We start from the raw sequence: 18,970 nt of genomic DNA on the forward strand, positions 1-18,970 counted from the left end.
AATGTCATTTCTGCTAAACAGCGAGCTAAATATGCTCAGATGATTTTAATTTATATAATGATAAATGTGCGCGATGTGAGACGGAAACGGAAGTGAGGAGGAGGCTTCACTTCCGCTTTAACCGGTAACTCATCATTCTTCTTACGTTACCCCAGACTGTATGACCAGAGCATTTGCAAATCGCGGAGTCAACTGTCTGGCCACGCGAGACTAGTACAGTAGCACCGCTAAGCAGATAGGAAGAGGTTCCACAATACACCACTTAGAATGTGAGGCTCTCAATATGCCAAACTGCTGCTTATATATATATGTGTGTGTGTGTGTGTGTGTGTGTGTGTGTGTGTGTGTGTGTGCGTGTGCGTGTGCGTGCGCGTGCGTGTGAGTGTGTGAGTGAGATTCAGCCACGTTACTGCTTGCTCTTCAAGTATTCAATTACCATTTGCCTTTTAACTTCATGGAGTGTGTCTCTCTACAGTGTGTGCAATTGTTTGTGTGTCAATTTGTCTATTATATGTTTGATAGATTTTGTTGGGGCATTAGTTGTGTGGGCATATTTCTGTATAGATCTAGTTCTCAGAGCGGCAACCATAAATGCGGTGTCAAGCAGCAACGCTTCGCACAGCGACACCGCATCCACACGGCAGCGCTCTGGAAAAAGGTCTATAGATGACTATGCCTTCCATTCATATGCCAGTCAGTCATACCCATGCCATTTGTTGGTGAAATGTGAAGTGCATTTGCTATTGGTCAGTATTTTGTCTTAGGGATTATAAGGGTTTTGTTGATGTTTGGTTGAGAAGACTTAGGCATGGCTTGCGAGAGCTGTTCCCCTGATTTGCACTAATGGATAGGAGTGAAACCTAGAGAAAGGGGGCAGTATAGGATGCTTTTTAGGTCATGTATCATTTTGCACTCTTCGTTTGTAGAAGCTTTTTGAAATAATATAGAAGATAGGTGCCTCTTCCCCCCAAAAAAAGGCTTTTTAATCAGCATAATCGGAACAGTAAAGTGCAATCCAGTTCTCTCAAATCTTAATACTTATAATATTTTTTAAAAGATCTTTTAGAATAATCGATTGAATTTTGTCATTAGGATTTTAGATGGATTAACTTATACCTGTGCCCACAAAAGACAGACATCACTGTGATATCCTTTTTACAAAATTTTACGTCATAAATTAAGAGCATTTATATGAGAATTGCTAACTTTCTGATAATTGCCTTATGTTAAATGAATGAAGTGTTGTCTGATGATTTTTCCACCTGATTTACTGAGAGAAATTAATATATTTAATATTTAATTTGAAACCCATGCACTGGAAAACAAAGGATAATAGATCAGGTTTATTTAAGATAATTGATTGTGGAATTGGAATTTGGTAACAATGGATGTTATAGAAAATGAACTAACTACCTTTGCCATGTTAATGCAATGAATCAATCAGTTCTGAAATAAAAGGGACTTATGTGAAACTCAAGTGCAAGCCTTTTTTCGTGTGTGGCCGTGCGCACACGTGTGTGTGTGTTGTCCTTATGTGGAGTCGACATGAATAAATTGTTTAAATATATGCATGTGCAATACACATTGTTGCACACATACACTGACTTGACATCCAAAGGTCAAACGCAGGTTTAGAGATTTAGAGATATAGAGATATTCCCAACATACAGAATACCTAAAACCAAAACAATAATAATGGCATCATAACTTGCATGCATAGAAGCCTCATGTTATTCTGATTGATTGAATAGGCTACTTTATTAACAGTTTGCTAAATGGTGTTACTTACAATTATACAATATGATGATAAAAAGATATCACAAAAGGTCCTAGTGACTTGTTTCCATTGTATTCAATTCATCAAGACATGTAAAACACAAGAATCAAATCATCAATAGTAGCAATAAAATAAATAAGTATATGGACAGAATCACAGAAAAATAATTGGGGAGGGTCATTTCTGATGTCCAGCTATAGAATAATTTTCTAGGGCCAGTTGCAAATTGCTGCCATAGGCCTAGGCCTTAGTTAGGCCTAATATACATAGGCCTACTCATTAGCCTGTCTGGTTGCATTTTCAATCAGGACTGTAGAGTGTGCACCCTGGCCTGCACAGAGCTATAATGACCTCTACGGCGCAAACATTTACATAAATCACCTGTTAACTTCCAGGACCAAAGTTCTTTTATGAGTTATCGCAAGAATGTGCCCATGCGCGCATTCAGTGGCAGCGCGCAGGCTGGCGTGTGCTCTCAGTCTCTCCACCACTCCTACCTGACCCAGGTCTGCTGCCTGCCACTCCAGGAGACTGACATGGAGAACGTTTACGAGAAGATAGATGAGGGGAACGTGTACGACACGGCGCCTGTCGAGCGGGCCGGCGGCAGCCCCGCGCCGGCGGACGCGACCTACGAGAACCCGGGTGTCATCTACGAGACCCCGGGTGACGAGGTGAAGGATCAGCCCCTGTACAGCGAGGTGCAGGTGCACTCCTCCGAGGGCGCGGAGGAGGAGCGCGCCTCGCCGGCCTACATGGACACCCGGGACGGCGGCGATGAGGACGCGGATAAGCACAGCGACAAGGGCTCGTCATCTTCTTCTTCCAGCAGCGACAGCGAAGAGGAACAGGGAGAGGCTGCAGCAGCCGAGGCCGAAAAGGTGGCAGAGAAGGTCGAAGAGGAGCCGCAAGCAGAGGTCGCCCAGGAGCCGCAGCCAGAGGTTGTTCTGGTCCAGGAGGAGGCGCCGCCGGAGGTCAACGGTGACGGAGCCGGTTCTAGGCGTTCATCCTCGGCTTCTTCTGCTTCGTCTGCATCGTCACCTGAGCCCGAAGAAGCTGTAACAGCTCTGGAGAGTGTCACGCTGGAGGAAGATCCAAAACAGCCCGAAATCGCTCTGTTCGTCAAGGTAGGAAACAGCTGGAGCTGGCGTCACAGTGATTACAGTGTAAATACAATACAGTGCATTACAAGATTAGATTACAGGATCATTAACTCACCATCAACTTCAATCAGTGTCACATCACAAGTTTACGCATGGGTGAAATTATTTTGTGCAAGCTATCAATTAGAAATAAGAGAGGAGAATAGCCTATCAAACATTCAATATTTATTTATGTATTTATTTGCTTCACTCTATGAGTAGCCCACTGGTAGGATATTAGTGTACAATGACCTCTTTTTTAATTTAATTTGAATGGGGTTTTTAATCTTCATTTTGCTCTTATTCTAATATTGGCTGGCGGTGTGATCACATTGTGGAAATTATATGATTTTTGGCACAAACAAATGGCAAAATACATTTTGTGTTTGTAACACTACAGAGTAATGCTATATGAGCAAGCAATACCACAAAGCTTCAGTCACATGAATGCAAAGTCTAACCATGTTTATAAGTTGGTGTGTGTGTGTGTGTGTGTGTGTGTGTGTGTGTGTGTGTGTGTGTGTGTGTGTGTGTGCGCGTGCGTGCATGCGTGCGTGCGTGCGTGTGAGAAAAGCTGAGCATTACAAGGATATGAGCACTGATTATGTTAGACTCAGAGGTCGCTCACTTCAGAGAAGAGAGGATACAGCTTTGCCTTTCTGTCAGTCTCAAACTTGAATGAAAATAAAGGAGGTGATACAACACATAAATATCATTACAGCCATTACAGTGACAAATCTGGGCATGTTGTTAGTTTCTGGAATATGCAACTCTGGTCTGGGTAAAGCAGCGACCCCACCATGTCTTTCCCTTTAATCCAGTGGTGGCTTGATGTAAATCATTAACTAGTTTACAGTATGGCCATAGAAACCAGGGGTGAACTCCATGCTTGAGCAAATCCAGTTGTGTGTTTTTGTGCCTTTTTCTGATACAGCGCGTCTGTAATCTGTAGTACATTCAGAGGTCACTTTGCTGATTGGGCAACAGAGACTGAGAATCAGTGGCTTTGAGTCACATAGGTCTAGTTTTCAACTCGGCAAAGGGCACATAGGCTTAGCCTACATGTTCTATTTTTGGCTTTTGAGGAGAATGTCTAGATTACTAAACTATTTTCAAACAAGACAGATAGCTGGAGGTTTCAGAAGGAGAAAGGACAGGAGAGGCAATTGACCTCAGGACCATTACACTCATGGGTCCAGAGAGTGAGAACCAAGTCAAAGTCAATTGAAGACCCCTGCTTTAGGGTGAGGCAAGTGGATGGAACAGTACTGGCCTATGGCTCTAACAATACAAAACAGTTTGCCCTCCAAATGATTCAGTTCATAGCTGTTACATAATCATATAGCATAGCATATAAAAGATCACGTTTCTTGAATCTTGCCAAGTCAAGATTGGGAGGGAAAAAATTGGGTCTCATTCTAAGATTTTCCTATTCGTCCCTGCAGGCATACGACTTGTTTTTCTAATATTACATTTTAGCAGGCTTTGCAGGTCATTTCAACACATTTTCTTGATGCCGAGAATATAAAATCCAGCTGGTGGGATTTGGGAGTTGTTTAACTTTGGATAAAATTGGACAGTCAAAACGAAGGATATTAACACCTCTAGAATTGCATTGACAGATAACGGCACATACTGTATGATGGATGACAGCCATGAACATAAACGTGTCCCATCATCATATTAATATATCACCATGGTTTTGATCAACATGGACTTACATACACCAGCCCACAGAGCAATAGAAATGCCCCCCTGCATACCAACCCAGCCTCTATCTGCCATTTCTAAACCCACTGAATCCAACAAGTGGGTAGGGCGGATTTCACAACCGTTTTATGTTCAACGATTGTCATAAACCAACCCGAGTCCCACTATAAAAACATGGTTGAGATATGCATACATTGATGCTATCGGCTCGTATGCTGACCCGCCTGCTTTCTGTGATACTGCGGTCAGGCATGTTGAAAATGACTGTTATCACTTTGACACTTTCCATTATTAGCCTATTACAAATGGCAGTTTTCATTGAGGACTAAACCAGTTGATCATTTGAACATAATGCTAGAGCCTATTTTATAGTTATAAAGGTATGCTTTGTGTTAGCTGTTGGGGCCATTGATACTATATGTATTTACATTTACTTAGAAATATACAATGTGATTGGTCACAATTGACATTAATCTATGTTTGCCAGTGAAGCAACAACTTATACAGCAGTATTCGTGAGCTAACAAAGGGTTATGGCATTTCTCATCAGACAACGCTTTGGCCTCTGTAAGTGTCTGTGTCTTCTGTTATCTTGTCACACACAGGTGTAAAATGTGTGTAGTTATGAGTGGAAGGTTCAAAGAGGCCCTGTTCCAGTGGCGTCAGTTCAGCAAAAGCTAGGGTATGGCAAAGATGGGAGTCCTCATGGAAAAGAGGCATTACATTTTGTATAACAGTTCTATTGTGAAAATAGCAGATGCGAGGCGTTGTGAGCATGTAGCTCGGCTATTTTCACAATGTCTTAAAAAAAAAAAGTTTTGTCCGTTTTTTACACTGGTTTCTACTGTTTCTTGGGCTGGATATGGCAGCCTGGAATGGTTGTTCAAGTGCATCTAAACTTAGCATGTTAGTAAACGTGCCACAATTAACAATAATGCATTGCACCTGTGCAGCTGACCTGCAGAACCTGGGAATATACCATTTTGTGGAGAAGATAATTATAATACCTCGTTAAAGTGACCATTTTGTTAAATTTGTAGTTATTTTACTGTAATTTAACAACATAATAACCAGAACAGATAGACAAAGAGACATTCATGGATTTATATTTAAAAGTAACTTTTATTTTCCCCCCTGGACCCAGGGTATGGCAGCTGCATACCCCTGCCATACCCAATTGACGCCCCTGCCCTGTTCTCAGACAGATAATGAATGGCAGTTACTAATTGATGTATAGGGTGAATGATTAGCTCAAGTCAGTGATTTGAGCTTCCTTGTGTCACAAGAGAAGTGGTGAAATCAAAGCCATTTCTTCCAAAAAAAATGTCAATGACCTTCACTGGCACTGCTCACCTTTGCTTGTTGTTATCTGATAATAAAAAGGCACACAGGAAAGAAAACATGAGTGTAATGGAATACAAATTAGTTTAACTTGAAGCCTGAAGGTTTTACTGCCTTTTTTAACCACTTTCAGCTAGGGGTACTCATTTTGGGCACAAAAGTCAAAAACAAAACAAAATGTGGGGCAGCCATAGCTTGGAGGGTAGAGAGGCCATCTGTGTAATCAGAAGGTCATCAGTTCACCCCACAGCCCACTATAGCATATGTCAAGCAAGAGACTTAAATAACCCCTAACAGTACCTTGCCAAGTGTCTTTCAGAAGCCATCAGCTGAGTGACGTTTAAACAAAATTTCCTGCAGGATTAACAAAGGTCTAACTAAAAATGGAAAAAGATATAGCAATGACGTGTTGCGAGCCCTGTAGATTGGCTATTTGTACAACAACGTGTATACTGTAGGGCTTAAGTTGGTTAACAGTTATGGGAAGCCACACTGATGCTTTATCAAAATTAAAGTATAAGATACGTTTATTATCCAAACAGTAGCAGCGCATACAATCCCATCCCTTACATATGGGTATTGAAACATGAACACGCTGATCGACTGATTGATTGTAAGTGACAACACCGGGCAAATGCAGCGCTTTGTGCCACGTTTTCTGTGTGTATATGTGGGCTACCAGTACCACCCACCACTGACATGCAAAGCAGAAATCCTGAGAGATTAGAGAAAAGTACACATGTTCTATATAAATGTTGAACAAACAAATGCTATTTGACTACATTTATAGGGAGACAATTTATGTTTCTGTACATTATATGTGTGTTGCTTGGCAGAGAGGGGTGTAAGCAGAGAAATAATGCAAACCTTCAGTGCTGCAATTACTGTTGTTTCCTGTCATTAATCAAACTGATTGGCTGTCATGTCAGATTGTAAATGTCAATGATTATGATAACTATTTCTACATTGATTTAGGACTGAGTAATGAATCTGTCCTGTAGGGCTGTAGGTTGGCAAGGCGGCCAGGAGAGGGGGCTATTCTAATAATGGAAGTAGTTTGAATTGGCATCACTTTAACCTGCCCCACTTTCTACTGCCTTTCTGATTCGGGGGATGGTGGACATAAAGACACTGTTAGCCATAGTTGAACTCTTGTATACATACTGTAGTGATTAGTGACCAATTACAAATGATATTTTCTTAAGGAGATTGTGTTTTATAGCTGGATATGCATGATCTATTCTAGTCCCTCCATACTGAGCGCCGTAAAATAATCCCTATAGTGGGTGCCACTGTGCCGTCAACAGAACAAGGTGTTCACAGTAAGACATGCCGCATACAAGTCGTACACTTGGCTTGAACGTGGGCCCTCTCTAAAAACGAAAGCCTGCTCCTGAAGTTAAAACCAAAGCCGAGCATCAATAATTCACACAGGAATCTTCTCCCCATCTCCTGCTGGTGATCAAATACGACCTGCCTCAACCTGCCGGTGTGAGACGTGTGTGAATACACATTAAAAATGAATGCCCCCCCCACACACACACACACACAAACCTGCTCTCAAAAGTTCTCACCAGTCTAGGACGCTATTCAACAATTCCTCTACTGCTTTAAAGCGTTGACAATCATGCAAATGTTTATTGATGTGGACAGGGGGAGGCTTGTAGATTGAGAAGTACCCAAAGAGGACATACCAATGCGGAAAAGAAAGGGCAGCAATACATTTTGGAAAAACATTTGGTTTGTTGAGAGAGAGTTTAGACAGAAAGAGAGAGAGAGGGAGAGAGAGAGAGAGAGAGAGAGAGAGAGAGAGAGAGAGGGAGAGAGGGAGAAAGGGAGAGAGAGATGCAATAGGGAGGAGTGGAGGGACAGACATAGGGATGGAGGTGGATGAGGTGAGGGTGGGGGATAGAGAGTGGAGAAGGGAACAGGGAGAGGGCTCCACCCCCTGGTATAGGCTGACACCTGCTTTTCACTCAGAATCAGTGAGAGCCAAGCTCGCTCTGCTCCCCATCTGGTAGCCCAGGACCAAATCAGAGCATGTTGCTCTAACCTCTCACTCACACGCACACACACGCGTGCAACACATGACACCTGGTCCCGACCCCCGGCTACAGGAGACAAACAAGAAAAGCGCAACACCAGCAAGACCTCACGGGAGCGAAGACAGCGGCACTCTGGGGACAGGTGACGAGAAATAAGTGAAACCTCCCAAACACGAAGGCTGAGGACCTAAAGGAAGCAAGGATACCTCACTCTCCTCCCAGACAGAAACCAATCGAGAGAAGAAGTCTTCTAGGTTTTGACAGGAGGATGTAGACCTCCGGGGCTGAGATCAAGGACCTTCAAACCCCATAAGCAACAAGGTGCCTGTCATAGTCAGACCACCATGTCTGTCAACGGTCAGGAAAGAGACCCCGACATTGAGCTTTTTGTCAAGGTAAGGAAGGAGGAGATGAGGTTAACCTTGAATGATGTTTCTATCCGTGTTTCCATGTTCAATATTCAGTTTTGGATAGAAAAGACCACTTCTCTATGGACATATAATTTCAGTGCTGCCGTGTGTTGTGGAAAGTCTGCGTAACCAGATAGCAGAGGTTCAGGTTTCGGAGGCACGTTCTGGTCCAAGCTGACCCGGGATTGTTGTGACAGTGATACTGCAGCTACCTGCTGATGCTGTCAGGGCACTGCCGTGTCACTACTACCCTGTCAGCTACTATACCAACAAGATAGGAGATTGTTTTACGTTTTTGCAGCGCACATTGGTATTGCACTGTAAACTAATATTGTTTATGTTTCGGTCGCTCTGAAGGCCTGAGCGACTGACTCGAATCTCTAATAAACCTTTTTTCGTTTTCTTTTTTTGAGTGAGGACAGTGTGCGTCTCATTTTGACTGCTTGCTCTGACGCACCTGTCCATTGAAGTAGACTGTACAAAGGGACATTTTGACTATATACAGTAACACTATAGTCATACTTAAAATCTGACGATTGCAGACCTTCTCAACTAAGGCCTGCTGGTAGATTCACATACCTCCTTGACAAATGCAGCTGCAGTGAGATTAAAAACAGCTACTTGTCCGTTTATTATATTCATGACTGCTCTGATCTGATCCGTCATTGTAACCCGGCTTAGCAGAACTAAGCGATAAAAGCACCGCCTTTGAAATGCTGTGCTGTGTGGATTCTCTTCCCCCCAGGGGCTAAGTTGTAGAGGCAGACAAAGGTAAAACAGAGGCAGGTGAGGTGGATGCAGGTGGAAAAATAGGCATGGCTGACAGTGCTGCTGGGATGCACTGGCCCAATTAGCTTGCATGAGAAGGCTGGATGCAGCCAAGCAGCTCGCTATAGGAGCAGGAGGAGATCAGTTGGGTCTCAAAGGAGACAAAATTCACTGACGATCATAATAACAAGTTGCTCTTGCCAGGCACGTGCACACATAGATATCAAAGGGGGCTTGAGACCCTGCCCTTTTACCCGTCTGTAAAATGTGCCCTCTCCAGAACCATGAATGCAGTTTTTACTATGGTGAAAGAAATGCAAATGCCCTCTTTCCATGCCATACCTGAAGGCAACATTCAAGAGAATTGCCTTGTCCAAACTCTCCTGAACTTGAATGCAGCATCTTATGTCGAAAGAATTGCCCTCACTGTGTAGAAATCCATGCTGTACGCCACATCTCCAGTATTCCCTTTTTACTGCTTAGTTTAGTGGGGTATAGAGTAACAAAATTGCCGACCTCCAAGCTCACAACACGTCGCAGAGCGATGCGTTGTGAGCTTGGAGGTCTGCTATTTTCGATATTTTCACCAAAAGGCCCTTTTAGGAATTTCAGCCCCTGCCTCTCTACCATTCTCTGCACGTCCCTGGCTCTTGCATCACTCACAGCCTCTGCCACGTACAACTTTCTGCATCATGCGAGTACCTGCATCACACAATTCTGTGTGATGATAAAATGTGGATGCATGTTTTTGGTAAATGTAAGGGTATGTCCCTATGTACCAGTTTCTATATACTTTACAAATATATCCACGAGTCACGACATGCATTCTGTGTTCATGTTGTGGTTATTATTATCAACAATCAACTCCAATATTGGGTTATATATCCATGCTTAAGAGGAGGCAATCACTCCCACTGAGTGGGAAAAAAAACTTTCACTGTTGGACCAATTTTAGACATACGTCTATTACTCAGTGGTCTACTCAAACTTAGTAAAAGAGGTGCACGATCTAGAAAAGTAATTTTACGGTCAAAGGAATGACCAGGACTCGTGGAAATGTCTGCTGTGAAAATGATTCCTCCATCCTGCCATGTGAGAAGTGACCTAGATGGACAGAGAGTACGTCTGTCTGTATCTCCCTTGACCTCCGCAACTTGAGAGTGTATTTGATTTGTTTCTTCTTTTTTAGGTCAGTGACACGGCAAATAACCCACTTGAATCTTATCTGCATTTATTCCACTTAAATAGCTTAATGCGTGCGGGGTCCAACATTTTCAAAGAAGCATGAGTCATGTTTACTTTATCTTATAAGTTGTACTCCACTGTTAATATGGATAACATGTCCAACAAGGAAAATGCTAAGTCTTCAAAACACTGCCACCAATTTAAACATTTTTCAATTTATATTTTTTCCTCATTTACTGCATCTGTGTTTCATGGATAGTATAGATTCGAAGTAGGAAGCCAAATAATGTGTGACGCACACAACTCTTTTCCCCACTGAAGACAATTTTTTGGACTTATTGTTGACTTATTCAGCGTCTGTATTATTCTGATTAGCAGGTGGTGGTAGATCTCTCCAGCCTCGGAAAAGGAAGAGTAGATCACATGCCCGAAAAAGATCTCCCACCCCTGTAATAGTTATAAACTCTTTCACTCACCATCATATCACCCCAGGGTGCCATGCCCCTGCGCTCTGTTTGCCCACAGGCCCAGTGGTGTGTGTGACAGCCTTTGTCTTCCATGTTCTAGATGTTGATTGGCTATCATCAGCGGTTGTGTATTGTGTTTCCCCAGCCTCCATTGAGAGAGCTGCCCCTAACAATGTACAAAGAGAAGCTTCGCATCAATGGGAGGTTACTGGCATGTATACAGTCAGCTCAGCTAGTTTTGCATGGACATCTCTGTGCTTTCTGGCTTTTACCAGGACCGGTGTCTGGGTGGCCAGTTATAACAAACACACCATGTTATGTCACTGGTAATATCAGCTTTGTTAACTTATTAGCTTTGCTTGCTTACTTAACACCCTAGTGTCACTATTCTGGGCATGTCATAAGGTGAACATTCTGCAAAAATAGGGGAATATTCCACAGAAAAAGCTGATATACAAGCTTGTGAGAATGTAGATCAGGCATTATCAGGGCAAAGATTTGGTGTAGAGAAAAGCTGGAGACAAAGACTGAAGACCCTGGTCAAATAAAGTAGCTCCAGATGGTTTAATTTTATTTTTTACTTTGAGTGTATTCTGTTAGTAATGATTACTATATAGAGTGTTTGTTCAGTAATGTGGGTTTCTCCAGCGGTTTAATAAACAGAATTATTTTATGTTTGACTTCATTACATCCCATGGTAACATTTTAATTATCTATAGCACCACAGAACTCACTTCAAACAGTTATAGGATTTCTAAATAATGAGTGTATGAGAACTGTTCTGTTGATCAATAGATTGTCAAAATACCATACATACATTAAGTGTTTTATTCATACCGATGCAACTGGCTGTGAGCAAAGGAATAGTTTTTAGGCATTCGACAAGAAAATTGGTAGCAGCTCTTTGTCTATGTTGCTATGGGGCACATGTTACTTTGACGGTTAGCAAATAGCAGCACAAGCTAGCTGTGCAATCTGTGCATCCTCTGAGAAACCAGAAGTGATGGCAGGCATCTCAAAAGATCCACGAGTTCCGACCATGTGACTCCACTGTTGTTGACCTAGTGGTCACTGCACCTGTGATCAGCCATGTTGAACCACTTTCACTTTTTTACAAATCTCTTTATTACATTTTAAGCAGACAGATAAGGCAGCATGTAGTCGAGACCAGTATAACAAAGAGTTGACATGTCATAGGCCAAATTATTTTTATTGTGAAAATGGTTAATCTACAAGCTCAACACATTTTAGCTTGAAGATCGGCAATACATTTGGTGTATAGAAAGAAAAAAGGAGCAAATAGGTTAACCACTTAACATTGGTTAACATGATTTTATTGTCTTTATATGTGACAATAAAAACATAGCATCTACAACATCTCATGTAGATTGGTTATTTTATTGACCATCTGTCACAGCAGTGTTGAGTAGGACCCAAATGATGACAGAACAACTCAAATGTCTTATCGAACTAAACAAAAGTTGATCCCTAAACAGGGCAGCTAAACATCAAAATACAAAAGCAAACGTAAGGAGGCTTAACGCCCAAACGAGTACTCACATTGACAGAGGTTTAAGGTTTTACATTCTGACAAACAAACTGAAACAGAGTGGTATAAAATAGACAGGGAACTATCTACAGTAGATGCAGGTGAAGCTGAACTCAAAATACAGTCAACACAGGATAGAATGGGGCAAACAGTACCACACCCAGCACAGGTGACTATGCTTAACAATAATCAAGGTGATGACGAGACAAGACAACTCTATGGGGTAACAGCTACAAGGGCAAAAAGGAAGCACATTACTACAAAATAAGATACACAACTCATGGGGAAAAAGACCCGAACTACCAGCAACAAAACACAAAATACTGGACAAAACAGAGCTACAGAAAATAAACAATAAAAAAACAGGACAAAGTTAATGTTTAGTGCCAGAAGCTGTCGGTGACAGCTGTGCTGTCCTTATGGTTCAGTGGTCTACAGTACACTCTGGGAGGCTCTCTCCATTCCGACATGTCGCCACTCCGAAATTGACTTCTTATTGTCGGAGTGGCGACACTCCCATGGGGGTTCGGTTTAGGGTTAGGGTTAGAGATATAGGGTTAGTGTCGGAATGGAGACATGTCGGAAAGGAGACATGTGAGTGGAGAGATGCATCCGTACACTCTACACGTGCCATGTAATTGTAAAGGTTACCTGTTCAGATTCACCCGGGCACCATGGTGCATGCATCCTCCTGCTTCTGCTGTGTGAACTCTTGTAAAAGTTGACATGTCATCCTGTAATACTACAAATTCCCAATATCCAATATGTGTCAATGTTACAAAAAGTACAAGTAAACAGAACCTTTAAATCAATAATTCATACAGTATACTCTGAAAACCTCCGAATTTTGATCAGATTTGCTCACTAGTTTAGTGAAAGTCTTTAAATGCATTTGCTTCAGGCCAGGAACACATTTTTGTGTAGTACAGTACATGTACAGTATGTTGCAACTCTTTGTAATTTCTGAATAATATTTGAAGTTTTTCAGACAACTTAGGTCAGGCCTAAATGGGCTAAGAGTTCAAATTAAAAATTTTCCATGCTGCACTTGGTCTGAATCTTTTCATTTTCCAGGATAACTTCTGACAGTAGTTAAAAATGACTCGACAATTAGTTGTGTGTACTTGTATGGCATTACTGTAATATTACTGTAACTAAAGAAAACGATGAACCAGCTCAGTGGCCTTGAGGTTTGAGTTAGATTGGGAGATCAGGGTTTGATCCCAGTCTGGGTCATTCCAAAGACCAAAGAAAATGGGACCCAATGCCTCCCTGCTAGGCTCTCAGCATCAGGGGTTGGTTTGTGGGTAAGTCCATGCGACATATTAGCGTCATGTCCAGGGGGTGTACCATGGATGGTTGTCCATCAAGCTTCAGGAAGAGAAAAGAGGAGCACTCGTCAAAAAAGTAGTTCACAAAAATATTCGTCTTGGGTGCACGGCTCAGGTAAACAATGAACTTACAACAAGGACGCCAACACTCACTTTAGAATGAATTCTACTTGTTTATTTAATAGTTTTCCACCAGCAGCCGCCAATACATGGACGTTTCGGCCCTACCAGGCCTTCCGCAGCATATAACTAATCCATAACTGTCCATCAAGCTGCCTCACGCTACAGAAACAGGAGATAGGCTTCTGCCACATGGCTCAGAAAGGCTTATTACCATTGATAAATGAACTCAAAGAAGTTTAAAATGATAGGTTTGAAGCTTTTTCTTGGAACCACCTGTCTTCCGGTTATTCTGGAGGTTTAGCCTTGAATAGTGTGCCCTAGTGGCCAGTGAACCAGGTAATGGAATCACTATGTATAATTCAGCCTGTCCTCTGGATCAGGTATCAGGGCAAACCTTCCACTGTACGGCCATACACACAGAATCATTGTATCTTATGCACACAGGTAGAGCAAGAGATTCTCCAACTGTATTTATCAAACGATTTATATTATTTATATTGACTTTATGACATATTAAATATTGAACAAGGCTCTCATAGAAACTATACAATATGATTTTAATAATTAACCCCATGTACCCATTGGGCAAACATTCAGCAAAAATAGGTGATCTACAATCTAACAATGCATCACGTTGTGACACATTGCGAGGTGGATCAGCTATTTAGAGTAGAGGGAAAAAAAGGAGGGGGCCTTTTATAGACTTTTGTGGTTTCTACAGGGGATTTAATATTCTATCTGTAGATGTTCTACCCCCCCTCATGGCCATATACTGTTTCCTGATTGACCCTATTAATCAGATAAAAGTCACTGGTAACAGTTACAGTAGTTAATACAATTATTTATTTACTTGGAAATGTTTAGAAAGCCCTCTTGTTGGTGTTGATGACCCCGTGTCCAGAGGGTCACAGGTATAATTTTCAGGACAGTCAAAGCAAAACACAGAACCCTCGTGTGTGCATCTACATGTGGCTGGAGAGAATTACCTGGCTTAAGATTACATGTAATGTACATTCTAACTCAGGGGTCTTCAACAGGGGGTCCGGGACCCCTAGGGGGTCCTCAGAGTTACTACAGGGGGTCCTCCAAATCTTTGTGTGATAGAAACCTTTTTTTTATGAGAACTTTAGCCAAAAATAGCCGATCTACAAGCTCACAACGCCTCGCAGCGCGAGGCGTTTTGAGCTTGTAGATCGGCTATTTTCGGCAAAGAGCTTTGGTGTAGAGGGGAAAAAAGAGTAGACCAAGTACAGAGTGAAAGGTCAAGTTTATTAAGTATTGACGGTTCAAGTGGTTAAATATCTGAAAACACAAATTACACAGCAAAATACACTGATGATTGTGCTGTCAAACGATGAAACTATAAGGAATCTATGAACAGGTTGTGGGGGCCCCTGCTTCATCTCTCTCTCAACTAAGGTGTCCTTGGCCTGAAAACGTTGAAGACCCCTGTTCTAACTAGTATCCTATATAATGTACTCTGTGTTATTATCTGGTAGATATCCCCAACACATTTGAGCTACACGCGCCTTTTGAACATGATTCCAACCTGGCGAGTTGGTATTCCAGGTAATGATTAACAGCAAGTAACTCATTCATGCCAGGTATCAGTGCTATGAAAGTGGGATTTATGGCATATAAAACCCAGGCCGTAACGTGGGAATGTTTTATCACATCTGGTAGTATCCCGGTGTTGCACTGGCCTCTCATTGAAGCTGTCAACAACACATACAAAAACATGTACCCCCGGCTGACCTATTTGGGACTAAATCATGCCAGAGCATTTCCTCCTATGCAGTTCTCTGCTTTCAGGGGCGTCACACCAAATTCTGGGCCCTGGGTACAAGGATTCACGGCGGGGGCCCCCATGAATGTTAACTATTGAAAAATAGCAGATATACAAGCTCACAGCGCGGCACCGAGTGCCGCGCTGCGAGCTTGTAGATCTGCTATTTTTGAAAAATTGTGAAAATGAGTGCAAGAAACCCATGTTTCCATGTCAGTGATGCTCAAACCTTTTCATGAAGGACCCCCAAAATGATATGAATTTGGCCACGGACCCCATCTCAAAATACTTAGTTCCAGGGACTCCCCCGGAAGCAAAATTTGAGTTACAAATGTTTGCTTAAAAAATACATATTCAAATATTTGCACACATTTTCACGACTTTTCAAAAATAGCAGATCTACAAGCTCGCAGCGCGGCACTCGGTGCCGCGCTGTGAGCTTGTATATCTGCTATTTTTCAATAGCTAAAGTTATTAGGGCCCCTCCACCTTGGGCCCTAGTAATTCAGTCCCACTTTCCTACCCCTTGTGACGCCCCTGCAGCTTTCCTCCAGTCCTAATAAGGATAAAAGGGATAAAACTACTGTCCCCCCAGAAAAGGATTCTATATATTTTTTCTGCCTTTATTGATAGTGAACAGTAGTCTGACAGGAAAAGGGGAGAAAGAGAGATGGGGAGTGACAAGGAGCAATGGTCGTCACATCAGGAGTCAAACCCAGTCGGGAGTCGAACCCGTGACACACTGTAAGGATGCATTGGCAGCCTAGGTGCCTTGACCGCTACACTAGCTGCTGTTGGTATAAACTGTGGACATTGTGTGGTGTGTCTGTGCAGGCTGGCAGTGATGGAGAGAGCATCGGCAACTGTCCCTTCTCCCAGAGACTCTTCATGATCCTCTGGCTCAAAGGAGTGGTGTTCAATGTAACCACTGTTGACCTGAAGAGGTTAGGAAACCCACCCATGCACTCACACACGCACGCACGCTCGCACGCACACACGCACACACTAATGTTGATTTCATCAACTAAAACTGTGACGAAAGATGTTCGTCGCCTACCTAACGAAACAAAAGCTAAGCTACAGTATGATGACTAAAACTATAAGTCTATTTGTTGACAATTTTGTCAACAAATAGACTAGATTAAAATGTTTGGGAGGGACTAGTGGAAAAGAGATATAGTAGAACTAAAAGACACATTTTATGTCTGGTTGTGCACTGAAAATAGAAGATCTACAGTCTCTTATAACGTGTTGCATTGTGAGCTTGTATATAGGCTATTTTCAGCATGCAACCAATGTAAAATCAGCCGTTTCAATGCCATCTAGGCCCTCCAAAATACATTTTTGTAGACAAAATCACATGTAGATTTAGTCGAATATAATCTTTAGTCGACTAAAACTGGACTAAAACTAAGATTTCAGACTAAAATATGACTAAAACTAAATTTAAATGTATTCAAAAGACTGACTAAAACTAAATCAAAATTTGCTGTTAAAATCAACACACGTGCGCATTCAAATATACACGTACACAAACACGCGTATGCACGCACACACGCAAACATACAACCAGTAAGACTCCCTAATCGGGAGATAAGCGACCGTTGGTCGCTTATCTCCACAAATAGGCCAAAAAATGTGTTTTACCAATTATCAAGACATACGGGCAGTTGACAGTTTGCCATGGTTACTCATTGAAGTTGAATCTCCATATATGGAGATAACCTACGCATCACACTAAGTCTGACCTCGCAACTTATGTCTCCATATATGGAGATATGATGACATCACACAGTCCTCAGCCGATGATGTGGCGTGATGTCATACAATACACAAACGAGCCCTACAGTATAAAGGGGCAATTCTTGCCAGGAAAGAAGCATTTCTTCGACTCAGACCTTATCGCCAGGGTTGGCTTATAGCAGCTGTCGGTAGGACCATATATGGATTCTGTTAGTGTGGATCTCCTAACAGGGCATCATCTGGGATACAATCCCTTTTATGCCCATATATGGAGATCCCTAACAGAATCCCTTTCATGCCCATATATGGAGATCCCTAACAGCATCCCTTTTATGCCCATATATGGAGATCACTAACAGCTAACAGAATCACTTTTATGCCCATATATGGAGATCCCTAACAGAATCCCTTTTATGCCCATATATGGAGATCCCTAACAGAATCCCTTTTATGCCCATATATGGAGATCCCTAACAGAATCCCTTTTATGCCCATATATGGAGATCCCTAACAGAATCCCTTGTATGCCCATATATGGAGATCCCTAACAGAATCCCTTTTATGCCCATATATTATGGAGAAATCCCTGCTCTGAGTATCTGACATTATGCCCATATATGGAGATCCCTGCTCTGCGTATCTGGTTGCTATGGTAAACAGTTGGTTGCTAGGGTAAAAAAACATGGTTGCTATGGTAAACAGTTGGTTGCTAGGGTAAACAGTTGGTTGCTAGGGTAAAACCATGGTTGCTAAGGTGGTTGCCAACGTACACTAACAAACCAGCAACAACAGACTGTTGCCACAGCAACGTACACAAAGGTTTGTGTACACATGTGGTGTGATGTCATACTGATGCAGAGATATGAGCAGGGCAAAGGTGTGACGTGTGACGTGTGACCGACCGACCGACCGACCGACGGACGGACGGACGGACGGCCGGTGGAGGTTTTCATAGTAAACTGCTCCCTGACGGTCGCAATAATAGTGTATCGAGAGCACATACAGATGTACTCTTGATACAATATGAATTCTTTTATCTTTTCTGTTTTGTAGGAAGCCAGCAGACCTTCATAACCTCGCGCCAGGAACACACCCTCCCTTTCTGACCTTCAACGGAGAGGTCAAGACTGACATCAACAAGATCGAAGAGTTCCTGGAGGAGATGCTTGCTCCCCCAAAGTAAGTCGCAGGGAGACTTTGCAGAATTCAACAATAGGGCAGTAGGACGCAAATACACAGATATCACACTGTATCTATGTATATAGAGCAGGGGTAGGCAACCTTAGGCACGGGTGCCAACTTTGGCACAGGGGAGGGTGATCACTTGTACACTGGCAAAAGTGTGAGAGAGAGGATTTTTATTTTAAAAACAAATCTTTTTTTTAAACATGGTCAATTAAATGAAGTTAGCTCTTTTATAGCAAATGATATATTGCACAAAATTCTACATTCATTAAAACTCTGAACTCTGACTGGGGGGGGGGGGGGGTAATTGTAATTAAAATTTATGTTGGCACACTGACACTCTAGAGAATAAAAACATGGCACTTTATTTCAAAAAGGTTGCTGACCCCGGATATAGAGCATACATGG

The 18,970-nt window shown here is 42.3% G+C and overlaps 1 protein-coding gene across 1 annotated transcript in view; it reads left to right on the forward strand.

The window, feature by feature from the left end:
- The window catches only part of LOC308300984 (uncharacterized protein), a 31,377-nt gene that overhangs the window by 6,056 nt on the left and 6,351 nt on the right, over positions 1-18,970 (forward strand). Inside the window, exons 5-7 of the mRNA XM_080744880.1 lie at positions 2,147-2,904; positions 16,469-16,578; positions 18,431-18,556. Coding sequence (XP_080601006.1) covers positions 2,147-2,904; positions 16,469-16,578; positions 18,431-18,556 — 994 coding nt within the window. The remainder of the gene's footprint in view (positions 1-2,146; positions 2,905-16,468; positions 16,579-18,430; positions 18,557-18,970) is intronic.

This window comes from Nannobrachium achirus, assembly GCF_963921795.1.
Source record: "Nannobrachium achirus genome assembly, chromosome: 16".
NCBI classification, from domain to species: Eukaryota; Metazoa; Chordata; class Actinopteri; order Myctophiformes; family Myctophidae; genus Nannobrachium; species Nannobrachium achirus.